A 22,884-nucleotide genomic window follows, 5' to 3' on the forward strand; every position below is an offset into this window, starting at 1 on the left:
CTTTTCAATGTTGTTTGCCTTCATATGGTTCAGACCCTATAGAGAATATTTGTTTTGCTCTCTCCCACAAACAAGTTGCCTCCCACTTACCTGACTATTGCAGTGATGTATACCAATGGGTACAGATTAGATTAGATTAGATTACTTACAATGTGGAAACAGGCCCTTCAGCCCAACAAGTCCAACAGAACCACCGAAGCATAACCAACCCACCCATATCCCTACATTTACCCCTTACCTAACACTACGGGCAATTTAGCATGGCCAATTCACCTGACCTGCACATTTTTGGACTGTGGGAGGAAACCGGAGCACCCGGAGGAAAGCCACTTAGACACGGGGAGAATGTGCAAACTCCACACAGTCAGTCGCCTGAGGCAGGAATTGAACCCAGGTCTCTGGCGCTGTGAGGCAGCAGTGCTAACCACTGTGCCACCGTGCCACAGATCTTATGCCATCTGTGACTGACAGATCCTATCACTTCACTGCCTGCAAGAGACAGCTGAACTTCTGGGATATAGCTTTCACATAAGTAGACTGTTGCATCATGTGACTAATCGCATCTCAAACAACTCAAACTTTCAGACGATTTCATGATTGGTTTTCTTCAGAGATTCCAGCTGGGTATATCAGATTAGACAACAGTCACCAAGCTGCTAACTCAACTTCTGCTACTTGCAGGTTGGAAGTATCACAGATAGAAGTGGAAACTTGGTTCATTAGTAGCTCCATATCCCATATCTTCCTGTCTGGTCAGCAAATGGTCCAGGTCAAGTGACTTCTCTAATGTACATTTTTAAGTGTGTAGTTTATTTAATGTAACATTTACTAAGTCAGTTGTCTGACTGGAGTGGTATGTAAATTCCCTTGTGAAATAACTGCACAGAGGTCAGTGTCTCATCACCAAGTCACCATTTATTTTCACATGATAAGACCTTGACACTGACCCAGCTTCCTCAGAACCAGCTCTCAGAGTGAACAGAACCTCTGACACTCCTGTTCTTATCTATCAGCCAGGGCTCACTCATTGGACCAGATTAACAACCCCAATTAGGGAACTCATATTCCATGAGTTCCACATGGCTGAACCCATCACAATCACAACATCTTGCATCAGTGTGGTGGGAAAAAAATACAAGATGCCATTGTTTAGGACAAAACAAACTCGCACTTGGAGTAATGCAAGAGAGCAGGATCAGCAAAGGATGACCAGCAAGGATTTGTTAAGGGCGAATTGTATCTGCCTAACCAGGTCATGTTCTTTGAAAAAAGTAATGGAGAGTGCTGAGATAGAGATAGTTCAGAACATATAGGGCCTTTCAAAAGGCATTTGATTAAGTAACTGGTCGCCTTGATTTGGTTACAGAATAGGCTGATGAATGGGACAGGCAGTGATTAGAATCATAGAGTCATATGCATGGAGACAGGCCTTCTGCCCAAACTGGTCCATGCTGACCAAAATGTCCTAACCTCATTTCCTTGCACTTGGCCCATGTCCTTCTAAACCATTCCTATCCATGTATTTGGTGAAATGCCTTTTAAATTTTGTTAATGTATTTGCGTCAACCACTTCTACTGGCATCTCATTCCACATGCATATGTTCTGCATAAAAACGTTGCCCCTGAAAAAAACAAAGAATATGACAGCACTGGAACAGGCCCTTCGGCCCTCCAAGCCTGCGCCGATCTCGATCCTCTATCTAAACCTGCTGTGTATTTTCCAAGAATCTGTATCCCTCTGCTCCCTGCCCATTCACATATCTGTCTAGATACATCTTAGATGACGTTATCATGCTCGCCTCTACCACCTCAACTGGCAATGTGTTCCAGGTACCTGCGACTCTATGCATAAAGGACCTTTCACGCATACCTCCCTTTAACTTTTGCCCTCTCACCTTGAACTCGTGACCCCTAGTAATTGAGTCACCCACTTTGGGGAAAAAAGCTTTTTGCTATCCACCCTGTCTACACCTCTCATGATTTTGTAAACCTCAATCAGGTCCCCCTTCAACCTCTGTCTTTCTAATGAAAATAATCCTAATCTTCTCAACCTCTCTTCATAGCTAGCACCTTCCACACCTGGCAACATCGTGGTGAACCTCCTCTGCACTCTCTCCAAAGCATCCACATACTGTACGCAGTATTCCAAATGTGGCCAAACCAAAGTCCTATACAACTGTAACATGACCTGCCAACTGTTGTATTCAATACCCCGTCCGATGAAGGAAAGCATGCCGTATGCCTTCTTGACAACTCTATTGACCTGTGTTGCCACCTTCAGGATACAATGGACCTGAACACCCAGATCTCTCTGTACATCAATTTTCCCTAGTGCTCGTCCATTCAAATGTATAGTTGTTCTTGAATTGGATCTTCCAAAATGCATCATCTCACATCTGCCCAGATTGAAATCCATCTGCCATTTCTCCGCCCAACTCTCCAATATATCTCTGTTCTGCTGTATTCTCTGACAATCCCCTTTACTATCTGCTACTCCACCAATCTTAGTGACATCTGTAAATTAATCAGACCACCTATACCTTCCTCCAGATCACTTATGTATATCTCAAACAACAGTAGTCCCAGCACGGATCCCTGTGGAACACCACTGGTCACAGGTCTCCATTTTGAGAAACTCCCTTCCACTACTACTCACTGTCTCTTGTTGCCCAGCCAGTTCTCTATCCATCTAGCCAGTACACCTTCTTCATTCCTGAAGAAGGGCTTATGCCCGAAACGTCGATTCTCCTGTTCCCTGGATGCTGCCTGACCTGCTGCGCTTTTCCAGCAACACATTATCACCACCTTCTCCATCAGCCTTCCATGTGGAACCTTATCAAATGCCTGACTGAAGTCCATGCATATGACATCTACAGGCATTATCCCATCAATCAATTTTGTCACTTCCTCAAAAAATTCCAATAAGTTGGTAAGACGTGACCTTCCCTGCACAAAACCATGCGGCCTATCACTGATAAGCTCATTTTCTCACCTTAAACTGATGCCCTCTAGTCCTCGATTTCTCAACTCAGGGAAAAAGACTGAGTACATTCACCCAATCCATGCCTCTCATGACAGATAGATAGGCTCTTGATTGTCAAGGGGACCAAGAGTTAAGGGGAGAAAGGGTGACAGTGGGTTTGAAAAACTGATCAGCCATGATTGAATGGCGAGCAGACTCGGCGGGCCAAATGGCCTAATTTCTGCTGCTATGATTTCTGGTCTCATGGTCTTAAGTTACTGAAGTCTATTATTCAGAAAGTCCCAACATTGTACTTGGAAAACCACAAGAGGCTTAAAGTCAAATCGATTCTTTTGAAGATAAAACAAGTCAGATAGATAAGGGCTATTAGGGAATGTAGCATATTTGAATATCCAAAAGATCATTGATATGGTGCCAAACAAAACATTGATACAAAAGATTAAGTACACAGAAAAGGACACGGGGACTTGAGGTACATATTAGCATGGCAAGGGATTGATTAGCAGGCAAAGAGATAAGGAGGATATTTTCAATGTGTCAGGTTGTGACTCATTTCGGGGAAGCAACAGACGAATGGTATTATCACTGGACTGTTAATTCAGAGACTTAGGTAATGTTCTGGGGATCCGGGATCACAGCCCACTCAGGCACACGGTGGTACTTGAATTCAATAAAAGTCTGGAATTAAGAGTCTAATGATGACCATAAACTCACTGTCAACTGTCAGAAAAATCTATCTGATGCACTAATGACCATTAGGGAAGGAACCTGCCACCAAACTATTACTACAGTCTTCAAATGAATGAGTCTGGTTCAAATGCCCCCCTTCCCTATTTCTCATGATTATTTGTTTTGACTGGTCAATTCATTCCTTTTTTCCCATTTTGTGACTACTCCTTGAGTTACTCCACATTTCTTTTGTTGAGCTTCTCGTGGTAACATTGGCATACATAGAATGCAAGATTTTCTTCAGGCAGAGAATCTGTTACACCTTTGAAAATGAAAGAGTCTCATTACTTCCAAATTGACTGCTGCAGTTAGAATTGTCAACCTTTCATTTGGAAATTTTGGGTCAATGGGTGAGGAGACCTACAGCAAATGGGCTGGAGACTTGCTGCTATAGTATTGTATCTTTCATGATCTCACAATGTCCCAAACAACATTCCAGCAAACGAATTACTTTTAAAGCATACTCACAATTATAACACAGAAAATGCAGCAGCCAATTTATGCATAGTAAGCTCCCATGAACAGCAATATAATGAAAGCCAGATCTTTTGTTACAGATGTTCCTTGGGGTATAGATACTCAACAGAGTTTCTCTTGTCTTTCAGAACACTTCCATAGGGAATGCTGCATTCAACAGCTGAGTTTTAGCTTCTTGCAAGCTAAACGGGCCTTTCCACACAAGACAGTGAAAACAGAAGGCTTACTTTTGGAGATGGTTATTTTAAAACACTCATACCTACCCCATCCTCATCCTCAATGATGTCTTTACCGATTGATGCCAGGGTTGTCCATTTGCAGTTATTGATTGCCCTCACAGCACACCTCTTATGGGCTTTGAACTTACAAACTGCAAAAAGAATCAAAGACAAACACCAATGCACTTCATCAACTCCATTAAGGCCAAATATAAATAATGACAGGGCTAATATTAAGCAAGTACAGCAAGGTGGTGACTGTGATTAGTCAGTGAGAAGGGTGGAGCAGACATGTGGGAAGGAAGCTGGACAGGTTTGGTAAGGTCAAGGGGGAGGGGTGGAGAGGGAGGGCTAGACCTGGGCTGATGTGGAGGTATTGGTGTTGGACTGGGGTGGACAAAGTTAAAAATCACTCAACATCAGGTCATCAGGTAGCTAGTGGGGCAGGATAATAGGATACAGAATTTATTATCTGAAGAAGGAGCAGCGCTCCAAAAGCTTGAACTTCAAATAAACCTCTTGGACTATAACCTGGTGTTGTGAGATTTTTAACTTGGACCTTGGATGACCAATCACGATCACCTTCTACCTACATCTTCCTATCGCCATCCCACCTACCTTGCCCCCAGCCCCACCCCTTTCCTCTATTTACTTCTCAGCCCCTTTCCACTTCCCCTCCCTCAGTCCCGATGAAGGGTCCTGCCCGAAATGTCGACTTCTCCTTCTCCTCTGATGCTGCTTGACTTGCTGTACTTTTAATAGCTCCACATTTTATCAATTCTGACTTTCTAGCACCTGAAATCCCCACCCTCTCCAAACCATATAAACAAAACAAAGAACTGAAGATGCTGGAGATGTGAAACAAACAAAAAGCAGAAATTAATGAAGAAACTCAGCAGGTCTGACAGCATCTGTGGAAAGAGAAAGAGTTAATGTTTCGAGTCCTGTCACCCTTCTTCAGTTCTGAACGCACATTCATGGAGTTATATAGACGTATAGCACGGAAACAGACCCTTTGGTTCAACTCATCCATGCTGACCAGATATCCTATATAAATCTAGTCCCATTTGCCAGCACTTGGCCCATACTCCTCTAAACCCTTCTTATTCATATACCTATCCAAATGCCTTTTAAATGTTGTAATTGTACCAACCTCCACCCACTTCCTCTGGCAGCTCATTCCATATACGCACCACCCTCTATGTGTAAAAGTCCTTTTTATGTCTTTCCCCTCTCACCTTAAACCCCCACCTCAGGGAAAGGATCTTGCCCTTCATGATTCCATAAACTTCCATAAGGTCACCCCTCAGCCTCCGACACTCCAGGGAAACAGCCCCAGCCTGTTCAGCCTCTCCCTCTAGCTCAAACCCTCCAACCCTGGCAACATCCTTGTAAATCGTTTCTGAACCCTTTCAAGTTTCACAACATCCTTTCTGTAGGAGGGAGACCAGAATTGCACACAATATTTGAAAAGTGGCCAAACCAATAGCCTATACAGCTGTGACATGACCTCCCAACTCTTCTACTCAATACTCTGATCAATAGACGGAAGCATACCAAATGCCTTCTTCACTATCCTATCTACCTGCGACTCTACTTTCAAAGACCTATGAACCTGCACTCCAAGGTCTCTTTATTAAGCAACACTCCCCAGTGTATAAGTCCTGCCCTGATTTGCCTTTCCAAAATGCAGCACCTCACATTTATCTAAATTAAATTGAATTCAATTCAATCTGCCACTCCTCAGCCCACCAAGATCCAATTATACTCCAAGGCAACCTTCTTCGTTGTACACTATACCTCCAATTTTAGTGGCATCTGCAAACCTACTAACCATACCACCTATATTACACCCATGTATTTACATAATGACAAAACACAGTGAGTGGACCCAGCACCGATCCCTGTAGCACAGCACTGACCACAGGCCTCCAGTCTGAAAAGCAACTGTCCACCACCAACCTGTCTTCTACTTTCGAGCCAAGTATCTAAACAGCTGGTTCTCCCTTTATTCCGTGTGATATAACCTTGCTAACTAGACTATCATGAGGAACCTTGTCAAATGCCTTCCTGAAATCTATATAAATCACATCCACCACTTTACCTATATCAATCCTCTTTGTTACTTCTTCAAAATCTCAATTAAATTAGCGAGACACTAAATCCCACACACAAAGCAATGCTGACTATCCCTAATCAGTCCTTGCCTTTCCAAATATATGTAAATCCTGCCTCTCAGGATTCTCTCCAACAATGGCATGGTGGCTCCATGTTAGCACTGCTGCCTCACAGTACCAGGGACCCGGGTTTGATTCCCACCTCGGGTGACTGCCTGTGTGGTGTTTGCACATTCTCCCCGTGTCTGCGTGGGTTTCCTCTTGGTGCACTGGTTTCCTCCCACAATCCAAAGATGTGCAGGTCAGGTGAATTGGCCATGCTAAATTGCCCATATTATTAGGTGCATTAGTCAGGGATAAATATAGGGTAGGGAAATGGGTCTGGGTGAGTTACTCTTCGGAGGATCAGTGTGAACTTGTCAGGCTGAAGGACCTGTTTCCATTAAAAAAAAACTTGCCCACTGATGTCAGGCTCACCACTCTATATTTCCCTGGCTTTTCCTTACCCCACCTTTCTTAAATAGTGGCACAATGTTAGCCAACCTTCAGCCTTCTGGCACCTCACTTGTGGCTATCCATGGTAAATACATCTCAGCAAGGAGTCCAGCAATCTCTTCACTTGCTTCCCACAGAGTTCTAGGGTACACTTGCTCAGGCCTGGGGATGGATCCATCTGTATGTTTTTTAAGACATCCAGTACTCCCTCCTCTGTAATATGGACATTTTTCAAGAGGTCGCTATTTATTTCCTGACACTCTGTATCTTCCATATCCTTCTCTACAGTAAACACTGATGCAAAATACTCATTTAGTATCTACCCCATCTCCTGTGGTTCCACACGTAGGTTGCCTTGCTGATCTTTAAGGGGCCCTATTCTTTCCCTAGTTACCCTTTTTGTCCTTCATGTATTTAGAGTCATAGAGATGTACAGCATGGAAACAGACCCTTCGGTCCAACCCGTTCACGCCGACCAGATATCCCAACCCAATCTAATCCCACCTGCCAGCACCCGGCCTATATCCCTCCAAACCCTTCCTATTCATATACCCATCCAAATGCCTCTTAAATGTTGCAACTGTACCAGCCTCCACCACTTCCTCTGGCAGCTCATTCCATACACGTACTACCCTCTGTGTGAAAACGTTGCCCCTTACTTGCCTCTTTTATATCTTTCTCCTCTCACCCTAAACTTATGCCCTCTAGTTCTGGACTCCCCGACCTCAGGGAAAACACTTTTCCTATTTACCCTATCTATGCCCCTCATAATTTTGTAAACCTCTATAAGGTCACCCCTCAGCCTCCGACGTTCCAGGGGAAAAAGCCCCAGCCTGTTCAGCCTCTCTCTATAGCTCAAACCCTCCAACCATGGCAACATCCTTGTAAATCTTTTCTGAGCCCTTTCAAGTTTCACAACATCTTTCTGATAGGAAGGAGACCAGAATTGCACGCAATATTCCAACAGTGGCCTAATCAATGTCCAGTACAGCCACAACATGACCTCCCAACTCCTGTACTCAATACTCTGCCCAATAATTTGTATTTGTAGAAGCCCTTTGGATTCTCCTTAACCCTATTTGCTAAACTATTTCATGTCCCCTTTTTGCCCTCCAGATTTCCCTCTGAGGTATACACTACTGCCTTTATTCTCTTTGAGGTATTCATTTGATCCCTGCCGTCTATATCTTCCCTTCCTTGAGCAAAACCTCAACTTGTCTAGTCATCCAGCATTCCTTACCCTTCATTCTAACAGGAAAATACTGTCTCTGGACTTTCATGACCTCATTTTTGAATCCTGCCTATTTTCCAGTCTTCTCTTTATCTGCGAACATCTGCCCTCAATCAAGTTTTTAAACTTCTTGCCTCATACTGTCAAAATTGGTCTTCCTCCAATTTCAAACTTTAATTTTTAAATCCAGTCTATCCTTTTCCATCATGATTTTAAAACTGATGAGGAGGTGTCAGTGTTGGACTGAGGTGGACCAAGTTAAAAGTCGAATTATAGTCATTTGCTCCAAAGTGCTCCCCTACTGACACCTCAGTCATCTGCCCTGTCTTATTTTCAAAGAATAGGTCACATTTTGCACCTTCTCTACATCCATATACTGAATAAGAAAATTTTCCTGTGCACATTTAACAAATTCCTCTCCATCCAAGCCCTTAACACTATGGCAGTTTCAGCCTATTTTTGGAAAATTAAAATCTCCAACCATAACCACCCTCTTATTCTCACAGATAACTGAGATCTCCTTACAAATTTGTCTTTCAATTTCCTGCTGACTTTTGGGGGGTATATAGTACTATTCCAATAAAGTGATCATCCCTTTATTATTTCTCAGTTCCATCAAAATAACTTCCCTGGATGTATTCCCAGGAATATCCTCCCTCAGTATAGCAGTAATGTTATCCCGAATCGAAAATGCCACTCCCCCTCCTGTCTTGCCCCTCTTGCTATCTTGCCTGTAGCATGTATAGCCTTGAACATTAAGCTGCCAGTTCTATCTACCCCTGAGCCATGTCACTGTAATTGCTACGAAATCCCAGTCCCATGTCCCCAACCATGCCCTCAGTTCATCTGCCTTCCGTGTTAGGCCTCTTTCATTGAAATAAATGCTGTTTAACTTATCAGTCCAACCTCATTCTCTGCTTTGTTCCTGCCTGCCCCGACAATTTGATATACTCCTTTTCCCAACTGTATCAGTCTCAGAGTGCCCTCTTTCCTCACTATCTCCCTAAGTCGCTTGCTGCCCTCCCTTCCCTTACTAGTTTAAATCTTTCCGAGCAGCACTAGCAAATCTCCCCACCAGTATACTTGTCCAATTCAGCTGCAATCTGTCCTTCCTATGTAGGTCACTTCTACCTCAGAAGAGACTTCAATAATCCAAAAATGTGAACCCATCTCCCCTGTACCAGCTTCTCAGCTTTGTATTCATCTGCTCTATCCTCCTATTCCTATTCTCAGTAGCTTGTGGCACCGGCAGTAATCCAGATATGACTACCCTCGAGGACCTACTTTTTAAATTCCTGCCTAACTTCCTATATTCTCTCCTCAGAATCTCGCCCCTATCTCTTCCTATGTCATTAATTCCAATGTGTACAAGAATCTCCTGCTGGTTCTCCCATTTGAGAACTTCCTGTAATCTCTCCAAGATATCCTTGATCCTGGCAGGAGGGAGGCAACACGCCGTTCTGATGTCTTGCTGTTAGTTGCAGAAATGTCTGTCTGTGCCTCTGACTAGAAAGTCCCTATCACTATTGATCACTTGGAACCTGACTCAATACATTAGAGTCAGTCTTGATACCAGAAACCCAGTTGTCTGGGCTACATTCCCCTGAAAGTCCCTCACCTCCTACATTTTCCAAAACAGCAAGCTTGTTTGACATGGGAATAGGCACAGGAGACTCCCACACTTCCTGTCTCCCTCTCCTACCTTTCCTGAAGGAAAGTCTACCTGACTGTATTTGCAGTTTATCTCCCTTCCTGTAGCTGCCCTCCATCACACCCTCTAGCTCCTGTAAATTCCTCATTACCTCTAAGTGATGCTCCAATCAATCCATGCGATCCTACAGGATTCACAATCAAGCAGACTTCCTGCAGACATAATCATCAGTAATATGTTTGTCGTCTTTGGTCAAAACACTGGAGCTCTTCAACTCATACCACAGACGGAGCACCACAGGCTAAAATGGTCCAAAAACATGACTTAGTACAATCTTTGCAAAGGCAGCTAAGAATGATCAACCAATGCCAACCTGGTCAGTCATACCCTCATCATGTGAGTAATTTTATTTTGAAAAACTATATACTGCATATATAGTTCAAATGCTGAGTTGGCTGTCCTGTTCATGACAGCTTCCTCCTTTGTAGGCATTTCAACTGTTGTTTTTAAAAGTAACCTGAGCCAGTGAAACTATGTCATACCAGGGATCAGCAGTCATTTGGTCACACAGTGATGGTTAGAACTCCCAAAAATACGCTGAAAGAGCGAGTCCATGTTTCGGACATTGCATCCAATGTGCAGTGCCTTGTGCAGAATGGATAAGTGGAGATGAAAAGTGCAATTTAAAATTCACTCAGATGTAATCAGCGCTCATAAAATCAGACAGTACAAAAGGTACTGTGCCTGTACAACCCACTGTGCCTGTGGTGATTTTTTGAAAGAAATATAAAATTAGCCACATCTCCCCTCTCTTTCCCCATAATCCTGCATATCTCTCCATTTCATGTGTATACCTAATATTTTTTTTCAAGGTTCTGCTGCATTTGCTTCCTCACTCTATCTGGTAGCAGACTCTGGAATGTAATCGTTCACATGATTAAAAGGGTTTATTGAATTTCTCAGCAGGTATCCTCATGTAATAGTCAACCTCATGAACTTGTGGCCAACTCACATGACTTTTCATATATTTCATGTAGGGGCCAACCCTTTCCACTAACAGCTGAAAAATACAAACACTTTGTGCTTGTCACCACTCTACGCTGAAGTGAACCTTGCCTTTGGCAAAAAAAAGCTGCTTAACAAAACCTTAGAACAGTACACCATTGAAGGCGGTTGTTCAGCTCATGTCTGCACATGTACTTCTGAATTGTTTTGCACTATGGTTGGGTGTGTGGTTGCTGGGAAAAGTCTCCCACCTGAAAGTTCTTTCATGGTGAGATAATTGAACAGGATTAATTTTAAACTCTCCAAAACGTTACCCACGTAGAAGTCAGTGTCTAAACTGTTGAATAAAAATTTAAGTCGAAGAAATACAACTTTCACTCAACTATACGATACTTTAATTGTCTCCCTGCTGGATATTAAACCTCCTATCAAAACAAATTGATTGCTTGCCTAGTTAGAGGCAGCACAATGGCTCAGTGGTTAGCACTGCTGCTTCACAGTGCCAGGGACCCAGGTTCAATTCCACCCTTGGGCAACTGTCTGTGTGCAGTGTGCATATTCTCATGTCTACATGGGTTTCCTCTGGGTGGTCCACTTTCCACCCATAGTCTAAAGATGTGCAGGTTAGGTGGATTGGCCACTGGAAATGCAGGGTTGTGGCGATAGGGTGAGTCCGGGTGGAATTCTCTTCGGAGCTTTGGGGTGTACTAGGTGGGTCGAATGGCTTGCTTCCACACTGTAGGGATTCAATGAATAGTCCAGCAAAAATTCTTCATAATTTTGAACACATCTATTAAATGCTCTCTTAGTCACTCCTGGAAATGGACGTAAGTTAGCTGGCTGAGCTGGAAGGTTTGTTTTCAGAGGTTTCGTCACCATGACTAGGTAACATCATCAGTGAGAGTCTCTGGTGAAGTGCTGGTGGTATGTCCAGTCTCTCTATTTATAGGTCTTGGTTTTTTAAGGTGGGTGATGTCATTTCTGGGTGGTTTTTTCTCAAGTGAAGATAGATGGAGTCTAAATCAATGTGCTTATTGACACAGTTCTGGTTAGAATGCCAGGTCTCTAAGAATGCTCATGCGTGTCTTTGTTTCGCTTGCCCTGGGATGCTGTCCCAGTCAAAGTAGTGTCCTTCTTTGTCTGTATGTATGGAAACTAGTGATAGTGAGTCGTGTCTTCTGATGGCTAGTTGGTGCTCATGCATCCTGGTGACAAGTTTCCTGCTTGTTTGTCCGATGCAGTGTTTTTTTACTGTTCTTGCATGGTATTGTATAAATAACGTTAGTCTTGCTGGTAGTATCTAATGGAACCTTTAGGTTCATTAGTTGCTGTTTAAGTCTGTAGTCTATCTATATTACTGAAGTCACTCATTCCGGGTACATTCAGGACATTCCGTCTTCACATCCTTCCTAAAGGATCTTCCAAGAACCGGACATTATACTCTTGTTGATGTTGAACTGGTGCTTCATAAAAGATTACCATAACTTTCCAGCGTTTGTGCTCGAGGACTCAACTTATAAAGTTCACCATAAGGATGTTCTTCAACTTGCCCAACTTGAACCTCCAGATCTCTTGGCTTCAGCATCTTGTTCATTTTTTTTATATATCTGAAAGCAATTCAACATGCTAATTTGCAAGATGTCAATCAGTCCACTAGATGGGGCACCTGGCCATACAACTGTATAGTTCTGACAAAAGGTTCAGACCTTAAAATTAACCTTATTGCAACATCGAGTGCCGAAGGGCATGTACTGCACTGTAATGTTCTATGTTCTTTATAGTTCTCGGCTATCTATTTCCAGCATCTTCTAATTCTTCTCAGTGCCAAAATGCCTCCAGCCTCAATGTGACTAGAGTTATGCGAGTGACAGAGCAGGCAAGAGTGCATTTAAACGGAAAATCTAAGATACAACATTGTTTGAAAGCACTGAACCTCAACCTGTGCATATACCAGGAAATGGTGGGTTGTTCTCCAGGGTTACAAGGAATGTTAAATCAAAGTGTTGGAGCTTCACGAAAGTGATTCTAAGCGGTAGTTCACAGAATCACAGAATTTTTAGGAGACCTTCCAATAGTGCAGGTTGCTGCCCTCACAGGCCAGCTTTCAGCTTTCTGTCCTGATGTATGGGAGGCTGTGCTTTCTGGATGTACGAAAACCTCGACGGTCAGCAGCAACATCAGGAATTGTCATCCACCTATGGCGCAGTCTATCAGGAGTCAACAGCCAGCCAGGATCTGTAGGCCAGGAGTCACCTTCTAGGATCTCCTTGTAGAACAGTGCAGTAGAAGGCTGTGCTTTGTAAGGTAGTCTGTCAAGGACCTCTGGTGCCTTGTTGAATAGGACCAGCTGAACCAGAGCACACCCAGACCTTGCCAGAAAGTGTTGTCACGATCAGTCCAGGTCTGAATCCTCTTGCCACCAGATCTTCTCTCACTGCTAAAATGGCTTCAGTCATATCTGATCGCACGAGTAAGAGTGACATTGTAGGTGACTGCCTTCCGCCTTCACCAACCAGAGAAACATACCATTTATCCCACTGACCTCAGCAAACTACAGAAAGAGTCTGACTTCCTATAGCCATCAGGGCATTTAACAATAAACAATAGTAAAGAATATCACTCCAGTGGCTGATCACAGAGACACTGTTATTGACCTGCCTTTTCTATGTATAAATGCTGACTCACCTGCTGTACTTCACTTATTAGGGAAGGGCTGAGTGTGATTCAAGTCTCAACTATACTTAAACTGTATAGTTAGACTGTACTCTGAACTGGTATGTAATCCACACTTGGATCAAGCCACCGAAGAATAAATAAATAATTTTGATCAATTCACAAGTTGGTGCATGTGCCTTTAGCTACCTCAGTCTTAGTGTCTGAAATTTCATCCATAAACCTCTCCGCCTCTCTCTCTCTCCTCCTTGAAGACATTCCTTAAACCAACCTTTTCACTAAGCATTTAATGTCTCTTTATGCAGTTCAACATCTAGGGATAATCAAATTTATTATTTAAAAGCAAGTTGTTACTGCAATGGTTCAAGAAAGTTTCTCAGAATACCTCAGGATGGGGAAACCTGGAGATTTTCTTTCCTTTGAATTTAAAATGTTTTGTGTTGCCTCCTAGTAACCAGCACTGCCTCCAACAACTGACTGCGGATCCCTCAATTTGTTCACAGGATGTGGATAAGCCAGCATTTATTGCTTAAAAAGCAGTTCAGAATCAACCAAATTGCTGTGGGTCTGCAGCCACATGTAGGCCAGACCAGGCCAACTATGTCAGTGAGGATGGTGGATTTCCTTCCCTAAAAGTCATCAGTGAAAACAGATGGATGGATTTTTTTTAATGACAATTGACAGTAGTTGTTATCTGACTTCCATTAGGCTAGCATTTTGTTCCAGATATTTCAATGAATTTATATTTCATCATCACACACAGTGGGAGTCAAATCCAAATCAACTTCAGGCCAACTTCATCCCAACTACATATTACAATACTGTCTGCCGGTGGGACAGGACACACCCTGGGATGTTGATGGTTGTGTCAGGGACATGGTCTGGAACATGCTGTTTAAAAACTAACGGAAGCTGGGAAATTGCTGGTTGTTGATGAAATTTCAGAATCCATTATTAAGGATGAGACTGCAGACTACTGGTAAAATAAGGCTGAGTCAGCACAGCTTTGTCAAGGGGATGTCACGCCCGACAATCTGTTAGAATTCTTTGAGGAGCGAAGTGAGAGAAAGAAGAGCCAGTGGACATGATCTATTTGGATTTCCAGAAGGCCTTTCACAAGTTGTCGCATGGGAGGCTGCGAAATAAGATCAAGAGCCAATGGTGCAAGGGTCAAAGTACTAGTAAAGACAGAGGATTGTCTCACTGGCAGAAGGCAGAGAGTGGGGATAAAGTGGTCTTTTTCAGGATGACAGCTGATGGACAGTGGAGTTCCATAGGAGATATAAAGGAACTGAGGACACTGTTGCCAATTATACAGATGACAAAAAGATAAATGGACAGATAGTGTTGAGGAAATGGGGATGCTGCAAAAGGAGCTGTGCAGGCTAGGAGAGTGGGCAAAGAAGTGGCAGATGTGGGTAAGTATAAGGTGAAGCACTTTGATAGGAAGAATAGAGGTGTTGACTACTTTCTTATTGGAGAAAGGCTTTTGAAACCTGAAGCACTAAGTGACCTAGGAATCACAGTTCAGGATTCTCTTAAGGTTAACATGCAGGTTTAATTATCAGTTAGGAAGGCAAATGCAATGTTAGCATGCATTTCAAAAACGTTGGAATACAAGAGCAGGATGTACAGCTAAAGTTGCTTTGGTCAAATCACATTTGGAATTTTATGAGCAGCTTTGGGCCCATATCTAAGGAAGGATATAATGGACGTGGAGTGGGTCCAGAGGAGGTTTTTAAGAATGAACCTGGAAACAAAGGGCTTGTCAAGTGAAGAGTGGTTGAGGACTCTGGGTCTGTACTCAATGGAGTTTAGTAGGATGAGGGGGGCACTTACAGGATACTGAGATGCCTGCATAGAATGGATGGAGAGACGATTCCGTTGGTAGGAGAAACCAGAACCTGAGGGTACAGCCTCAGAGTGAAGAGACAACCCTTTAGAAATGAGATGAGGAGGAATTGGTGAATCTGTGGAACTCACTGTTGCAGAAGGCTGTGGAGGCCAAGTCATGGAGAGAGATAGGTTCTTGACTACAAAGTGGGATTAAGGTATACTGAGAGAAGTCAGGAGAATGGGTTTGAGAAATATGTCAGCCATGATCAAATGGTAATGTAGACTTGATGGGCTGAATGGCATAATCTTTCTCCTAAATCTCATGGTCTTTTTTTCATTTAGTGAGTACAGAATCTGAGGGAAAGCTCTTGCAGTTTGGTATCAACTGTTTCCTCTCGTGACATGATCCCGAACAAGGTGGAAAATCATCAAATTCAGATTCAGCTAGTAAGGAGTAATATTAGGAAGTAGGTTTTCACACATAATGTTGACCGGGGCAATTTAAAATGTTAAGAATTAAAGTTGATGCAATCCTTGCCTCCCAACTGCCAGTGCGTATTGAGGAATATGGAACCAATGAGAATCACTGGAATTAAGCTGCAGATTAGCCATGATCTGAATAATAGATGATGGAATATCGGCCTGAATAATGGAAAGTCCTCCTTCTGGGTTTGCACTCCAATAGTTGGAAGCAGTAGTAGTAGTACTTATTTTTCATTTTGTAAAACAATAGAAAATGCTGTTCAGACAGCAACTGTTCAGACAGCATCTGCAGAGAATAAGGAGCAGAATTAACACATCTGGCAAAGACCTGTAAAAGACCACATTTTACTTAAGCCTTTATTTTGGACCACGGCCCTGAACCCATGAGATTGTGCAAAGAGATAACTGCAGTTTTTAAAACTATGCTTTCTGAGGTACATTTTGAATTGTACCCAGTGTCCCAATCCCTTGAACAAAGAGAATAAAAGCAGATGGAACAGAGCCAACGGTGTGAACTGGGGACCAGTGCTTGACAAGAACATTCTGAGTAGCTCCTTACAAAGCCGACACTGCGGTCTGACACAGCAGTGAATCTGCACAGCTACCACTTTTGCTGTTTGAGTCAAGTACTCAGGACATCAGAGTGTGTCTAAGAAAAATTAACAATAAGTGAAAATCACAGCTGACCATGGAAAAATGCGCTCACACCACAGAAGCAGGTAAGTGCACGGTTTTTTTAAGTGGAACCTCGCTGTCTTTTTTTTTAATACTGAGTAGAGTGGGTTCTTTTTGGTTATATGTTTTATCGAGATTGTCTATTGATTAAATAATTTAAAAAATACAAAGCATAGGTACTAAGTTAGCCTGGAGCAGTGCTTTTTAGAGCAGTAAGACTGTGCTATTTTCTTGGTCTATAGATTGTTAAGGTGCAAAGATGGGCATTAGTAGAGTAATATGATCTTCCTGTCAAATGTGGGAGATTAGGGAGAGTTTCCATATTACTGATGTCTGCAGGAAGTGCGTTTGATTCCAAATCCTTTCAGATCGCATAGATCAGTTGGAGCAGCAATTAGAGGCAATTTACAGGAGCTGGTGGGTGTGATGGATGGCAGTTATAGTAGGGGAGAAAAACCACAGATACAGTCAAGTAGATGGGTTACTGCCAGGAAAGGTAGGAGAGGGAGGCAGGTAGTATAGGAGTCTCCTGTGGCTGACCCAATATCGAACAAGTATGCTGTTTTCGAAAATGTAGGGAGGGATGGACTCTCTGGGGAGTGTAGCACAAACAGCCAAGTTTCTGGTACTGAGGCTGGCTCTAATGTAACAAGGGGTACGTCAGGGTCCAAGCCATCGACTGAGATATGGGCACATACAGACATCTCCGCAGCCGACAGCGAGAAATCAGAGTGTGTGTTACCTCGTGCCAGGATCAAGAATATCTCGGACAGGGTGCAGGATATTCTCAAAGGGGAGTGGGACCAGTAGGAGGCTCTTGTACACAGTGGAACTATGACATAGGAAGGGAAAAGGATGACATTCTGAACATGGTAATACAAAGTTAGACAGGAACTTTAAAAGGTGTTTGAGGGTAGTAATATTTAGATTATTTCTGTTGCTAATGAGTGTAGTGAGAATAGGAATAGGAGGATAGAGCAGATCAATGTGTGGTTGAGGTGCTGGTGCAGGGTAGAAGGGTTCACATTTTTGGATCATTGGAATCTCTTCTGGGGTAGAAGTGACCTGTACAAGAAGGATGGATTGCACCTGAATTGGAAGGGGACTAATATACTGGCAGGGAGATTTGCTAGAGCTACTAAGGAGAACTTAAAATAGTAAGGTGGGTGTGGGACTCAGGGAAATAGTGAGGAAAGAGATCAGTCTGAAACTGGTACAGTTGGGAAAAGGAGCAAGTCAAACAGTCAGGGCAGGGAGGGACAAAGCAGAGAACGAGGTAAATGGGCGGTACAGTGGCACAGTGGTTAGCACTGCTGCCTCACAACGCCAGGGACCTGGGTTCAATTCCCGCCTCAGGCGACTCTCTGTGTGGAGTTTGCACATTCTCCCAGTGTCTGCGTGGGTTTCCTCCGGGTGCTCCGGTTTCCTCCCACAATCCAAAAATGTGCAGGTTAGGTGAATTAGCCATTCTAAATTGCCCCTTGTTACATTAGGTGAAGGGGTAAATGTAGGGGAATGGGTCTGGGTGGGTTGCGCTTCAGTGGGTCGGTGTGGACTTGTTGGGCCGAAGGGCCTGTTTCCACACTGTAAGTAATTAATCTAAACTGCATTTACTTCAATGCAAGGGGCCTAACAGGGAAGACACATGAACTCAGGTGTGGTTCGGAACATGGGACTGGGATATCATAATGGAGATGTGGCTCAGGGATGGACAGGATTGGCAGCTTAATGTTCCGGCATACAAGTGTTACAGGAAGGATAGAAAGGGAGGCAAGAGAGGAGGGGGACTGGCATTTTTGATAAGCGATAACATTACGGCTGTGCTGAGGGAGGATATTCCTGGGAATACATCCAAGGAAGTTACTTGGGTTGAACTGAGAAACAAGAGTATGATTACCTTTTTTGGATTGTGCTGTAGACCCCTCAATAGTCAGCAGGAAATTGAGAAACAAATTTGTAAAGGAGGCTTTGGTTATCTGTAAGAATAATGGGATGGTAATGGTAGGGGATTTTAACTTTCCAAACGTGACTTGGTCTGCGAGTTTTGAGAAGATTTGTAGCTTAGGTTGAGGTTCTGGATGTGGGTTTGCAATACTATTAAGGGTTTAGATGGATAGAAATTTGTAAAGTGCGTACAACAAAATTTTCTGATTCAGTTTGTGGATGTATCCACTAAAGAAGGTGAAAATCTTGACCCACTCTTGGGAAACAAGGCAGGGCAGGTGACTGAGGTGTCAGTGGGGGAGCATTTTGGGGCCAGTGACCATAATCATATTAGTTTTAAAATAGTGATGGAAAAGGATAAACAGGATCTAAAAGTTGAAGTTCTAAATTGGAGGAAGGCCAATTTTGACAGTATTAGGCAAGAAGCTTGAAAGTTAATTGGGAGCAGATGTTCGCAGTCTTCAAAAATGAGATGCAAGTCCAGATACGGTATGTTCCTGTTAGGGTGAAAGGCAAGACTGGTCGGAGTAGGGAATGCCAGATAACTCGAGAAATTGAGGTCGAAGGCAGCGTATGTCAGGTATAGACAGCAGAGATCGAGTGAATCCTTATAACGGCAGCCAGAATATACTTAAAGAGGAAAATCAGGAAGGCAAAAAGGGGACATGAGATAGCTTTGGCATTTAGAGTTAAGGAGAATCCCTAGGGATTTTATAAAATCATTAAGGACAAAAGGGTGACAAGGGAGAGATTAGGAGGCTGGAATCGAACCCAGGTTCCTGGCGCTGTGAGGCAGCAGTGCTAACCACTGAGCCACCATGCCTATTTTCATTTTTGATTCCCAGCATCTACAGTACGCTGTTTCACTATTACGTTTCAGGATTTTAGTTTCAAGTGAAATGTGCCATGACAGTGATGCAAGATTATAAATAGCACAGCGTGGTTGTTTAACTATTCTTGTCATGGGATTGCCACAAACGTTTTATAGTTTTATCATAAATTTTGATTTAAAACTTTGAAATTTTGTATATGTTTTCAACTTGCAAATTTTAAACATCACTGGGGTATCACAGTAAAGAACAAAGATTCTCAATCCCCCAAGATTAAAATATACATTCAGTCAGCATGCTTACATGTAAAATATGATCTTCTGAATTACAAGTAGCTCAGTGGTGAAACAAGACACATGTATGTGACAAGAAAATTGGATGCATTGATGTTAAGGGCTGTCACTCTTATCTCCCCTCTTGAATTGAGCTTTTTTGTCCATGTTTGAACCAATGTTGTAATGAGGTCAGGAGCTGAGTGGCCCTGGCAAAACCCAAAGTGGGTGTCACTGAGCAGGCGTTGCTTGTAATTGATGACACCTTCCACCGCCTATTGATAATCCAGAGTAGATTGATGGGAGAGTACCTGGCCGGGTTGGATTGCTCCTTTGCTTGTATACATAGGACAAACCTGGGCAATTTTCCATAGTGTTGGGTAGATGCCAGTATTGTAACGGTACTGGAAGTGCAACAAGGTCTGCAGCACATGTCTTATATATTATTGCTGAGATGCTGTCAGGGCCAATAGCCTATGCAGTATCCAGTGCCTCCAACAGTTTCTTGATATCATGTGGAGTGAATCGAACTGGCTGAGGATAGGTATCTGTGATGCTGGGGACTTTTGGAGGAGACTGAGATGGATCATCCATGGATTCGAACCTAGGTCTCTGGATTACAAGTCTAGCGATAATTCCAGATCGCTAGACCAGGTCCCTGGTGCTATGAGGCAGCAGTGCCAGCCACCAGGCCTATTTTCATTTCTGATTCCTAGCATCTACAGTACGCTGTTTCACTATTATATTTCTGGATTTTAGTTTCAAGTGAAAATGTGCCATGACAGTGATGTAAGACTATAAATAGCACAGGGTGGTTATTTAACTATTCTGGTCATGGGATTACCAAAAAAGTTTTATAGTTTTGTCATAAATTTTGATTTACAACTTTGAAATTATGTATATACTTTCAACTTGTAATTTAGGATTTCTTCTCATTTTAAACATCACTGGGGTATCACAGTAAAGATTTTCATTTCCCCAAGATTAAAATATACACTTAGTCAGAATGCTTAAACGTAAAGTATGATCTTCTGAATTACAAGTAGCTCAGTGGTGAAACAAGACACATGTATGCGACAAGAAAATTGGATGCATCGCTTCTGAAAAGAGCACAATGCGGTCCCGTCCAAACACATTCAAAGCAATGAACAGGTGTTTATCGGATAAGCAGTAATTCCCCATTCGCACATCAGTGTTATTAAGGTTAAAAAATTGCACTTGGGTAACGCTATGAATTCTCATGTCACTTCCAACGCAGATGTTGTCATATCTGTCAGCTATAACCATATGGGAATAAGACAGTTTGACATTTAATTATCTCTATCCAAACCTCCTTCCAATTTATTAAATAAATTGGTTAAATCACTGTCACACTATGTCTTGTCACTCACTGAGCATTGACAGCTGAGTGCAGAACACAGTCCTCTAAAAATATCCGAGGTCGTGCAGTCAGCTAAGATTTAAACTCTGGTTTGAGAATAAGCTGAATTTTTAAATTTGATTGAACTTTTAAAAAATATTCCATCCATGTATTATGAGATAATTCTTCTGAACATGCTGGAACAACCAGCTACCCCCACACACTTTGCATGAAACATTAGAAGGTCACCAAAGACTGTCTTTTTCATGGAATAGAATGGAAATGCTTCTTAGGCATATAGAACACACTTGTGTATTTGGTATCCAGAATTATGTTATTGTCAAAGTTCGGAGACAATGGTGAACTGAGCCAGAGTGGGAACTCAATCATTGAGTATACTGGAGACAGAAGTCAATGCATTTCTGGATAATCATGATAGCAAGGGAAACAGAGATAGCACAGGAAAGTGGCACTGAAGCAGACGATCAGCCATGATCAATTTAAATAGTGGAGCACGCTTGATGGGATGAATGTCCTACTTCTACTCTTTTAGTTCCTAACTTGCTTTTACACAGCTCATTTGACATCCTTGAGGTGTTTCAAAACATTTGACAGCCAATTAATTACTTTTGTCAAGTAGTCACTGCTGCCCTGTAAGGCAAGACAGTGTACAAAATCAGTTCCCACAAACAGCATAAATGTAGTTTTATGTAGAGTGTAATTATTGGTAAGACAATAGGGAACCATTCCCAAACTTCAAATAGCATCATGTGAACTTTTACCATTTATCTGGGCTGACAGCTCGTGTAAACTGTGACTCAATAAATTATATTCTTGCCTCTAACTCAAGTTTGAGAGTTCAGGTCTCAACTTCAGAGACTTGAACAAACATGAAGTCTGGACTGATGCCCCAATGCAGTAAAGGTGTCATCTTTCAGATTCGACATTAAACCAAGGCCCTGTCTCTGGATTAGAGTGGTGCTGGAAAAGCCCTGTCTCTGCCTCCTTCTAGGATGTCAAGGGTTTCATTCAATACTTCATAGAACAGAAAGACTCTGACCAAAACCGAACCGTGGGAAATTGAAACGGTGAAAGGCGCTATTTTGAAGCAAGTCTTTCTTTCTTGGTATAACTTATCTGAAAAGGGCAATTCACGAGTGCATGGCTCTGTCAGTACTGTACTAAAGTTGCTCTTGTTTTGATTAATATTCTTGGTCACTCTATGTCTATATGCACCTATTACTTCAGTTTAATACTTAATCAAAAGGAACCTACTTGTTCTGGGATTGAAAATGCAGTCAAAAGTAAATGCTAGAAAGAAAGAAGTTACACTTTCTAACCTCACTTATCCCGTTCCCATACCATCCAAAGGAAATACAGTCACAGTAGTTAGGTTGGTCAATACTGTAAATGAGATCATGCACATAGTTAACCCTTTTTATTTCCTGCTCGTGAGGGAAGAAATATTTACTGGGACTGCAAAGGAATGCCACTGTTCACCTTGCAATAGCTACTAGAAGTAATAGAATTCCTGAAGGTAATTGGAATAGGCAAATTACATCAGGGAAACCGGCCGTCCCACATTTCACAAGGTTGGCCTATAATTTACATTGCTGTCCTGTGGGTGGTCAATGATTTCTTTGCACAGCAATAGGGAGACAGGAGTCTCCTCTTGCTACTGCTGTGCATCTTTGTCACTGGATGTTTATTCAGCAACATCAGCCGATGAATGGCTTTACCAGTTGGCGGAGTTAGGTGAGGAATGGAAGGAGGTACTTTGCTTTACCTATTTTCTAATCTTTTCAGCATGTAGGAATTGATTGTCACTTAGCTATTTGGTGAGTATCTGATAAAGAGTTGAGATCTATTGTATTCCTAAGGTTTAAATTAGCACAGGAACTTTTG

General features: G+C 42.6%; 1 protein-coding gene and 1 long non-coding RNA gene across 10 annotated transcripts in view; one reads left to right on the plus strand and one right to left on the minus strand.

The window, feature by feature from the left end:
- dgkh (diacylglycerol kinase, eta) overlaps positions 1 to 22,884 on the minus strand; it is a 566,607-nt gene that overhangs the window by 183,571 nt on the left and 360,152 nt on the right. For all 9 annotated transcript variants that reach the window (XM_043694440.1, XM_043694442.1, XM_043694441.1 and 6 more), the window contains one exon: positions 4,453 to 4,559. In XM_043694440.1, the coding sequence (XP_043550375.1) occupies positions 4,453 to 4,559 (107 nt within the window). The remainder of the gene's footprint in view (positions 1 to 4,452; positions 4,560 to 22,884) is intronic.
- The window catches only part of LOC122551881, a 60,950-nt gene that overhangs the window by 33,796 nt on the left and 4,270 nt on the right, over positions 1 to 22,884 (plus strand). The gene's annotated exons all lie outside the window — the stretch shown is intronic.

Source organism: Chiloscyllium plagiosum, chromosome 7 (genome assembly GCF_004010195.1).
Source record: "Chiloscyllium plagiosum isolate BGI_BamShark_2017 chromosome 7, ASM401019v2, whole genome shotgun sequence".
Taxonomy (NCBI): domain Eukaryota; kingdom Metazoa; phylum Chordata; class Chondrichthyes; order Orectolobiformes; family Hemiscylliidae; genus Chiloscyllium; species Chiloscyllium plagiosum.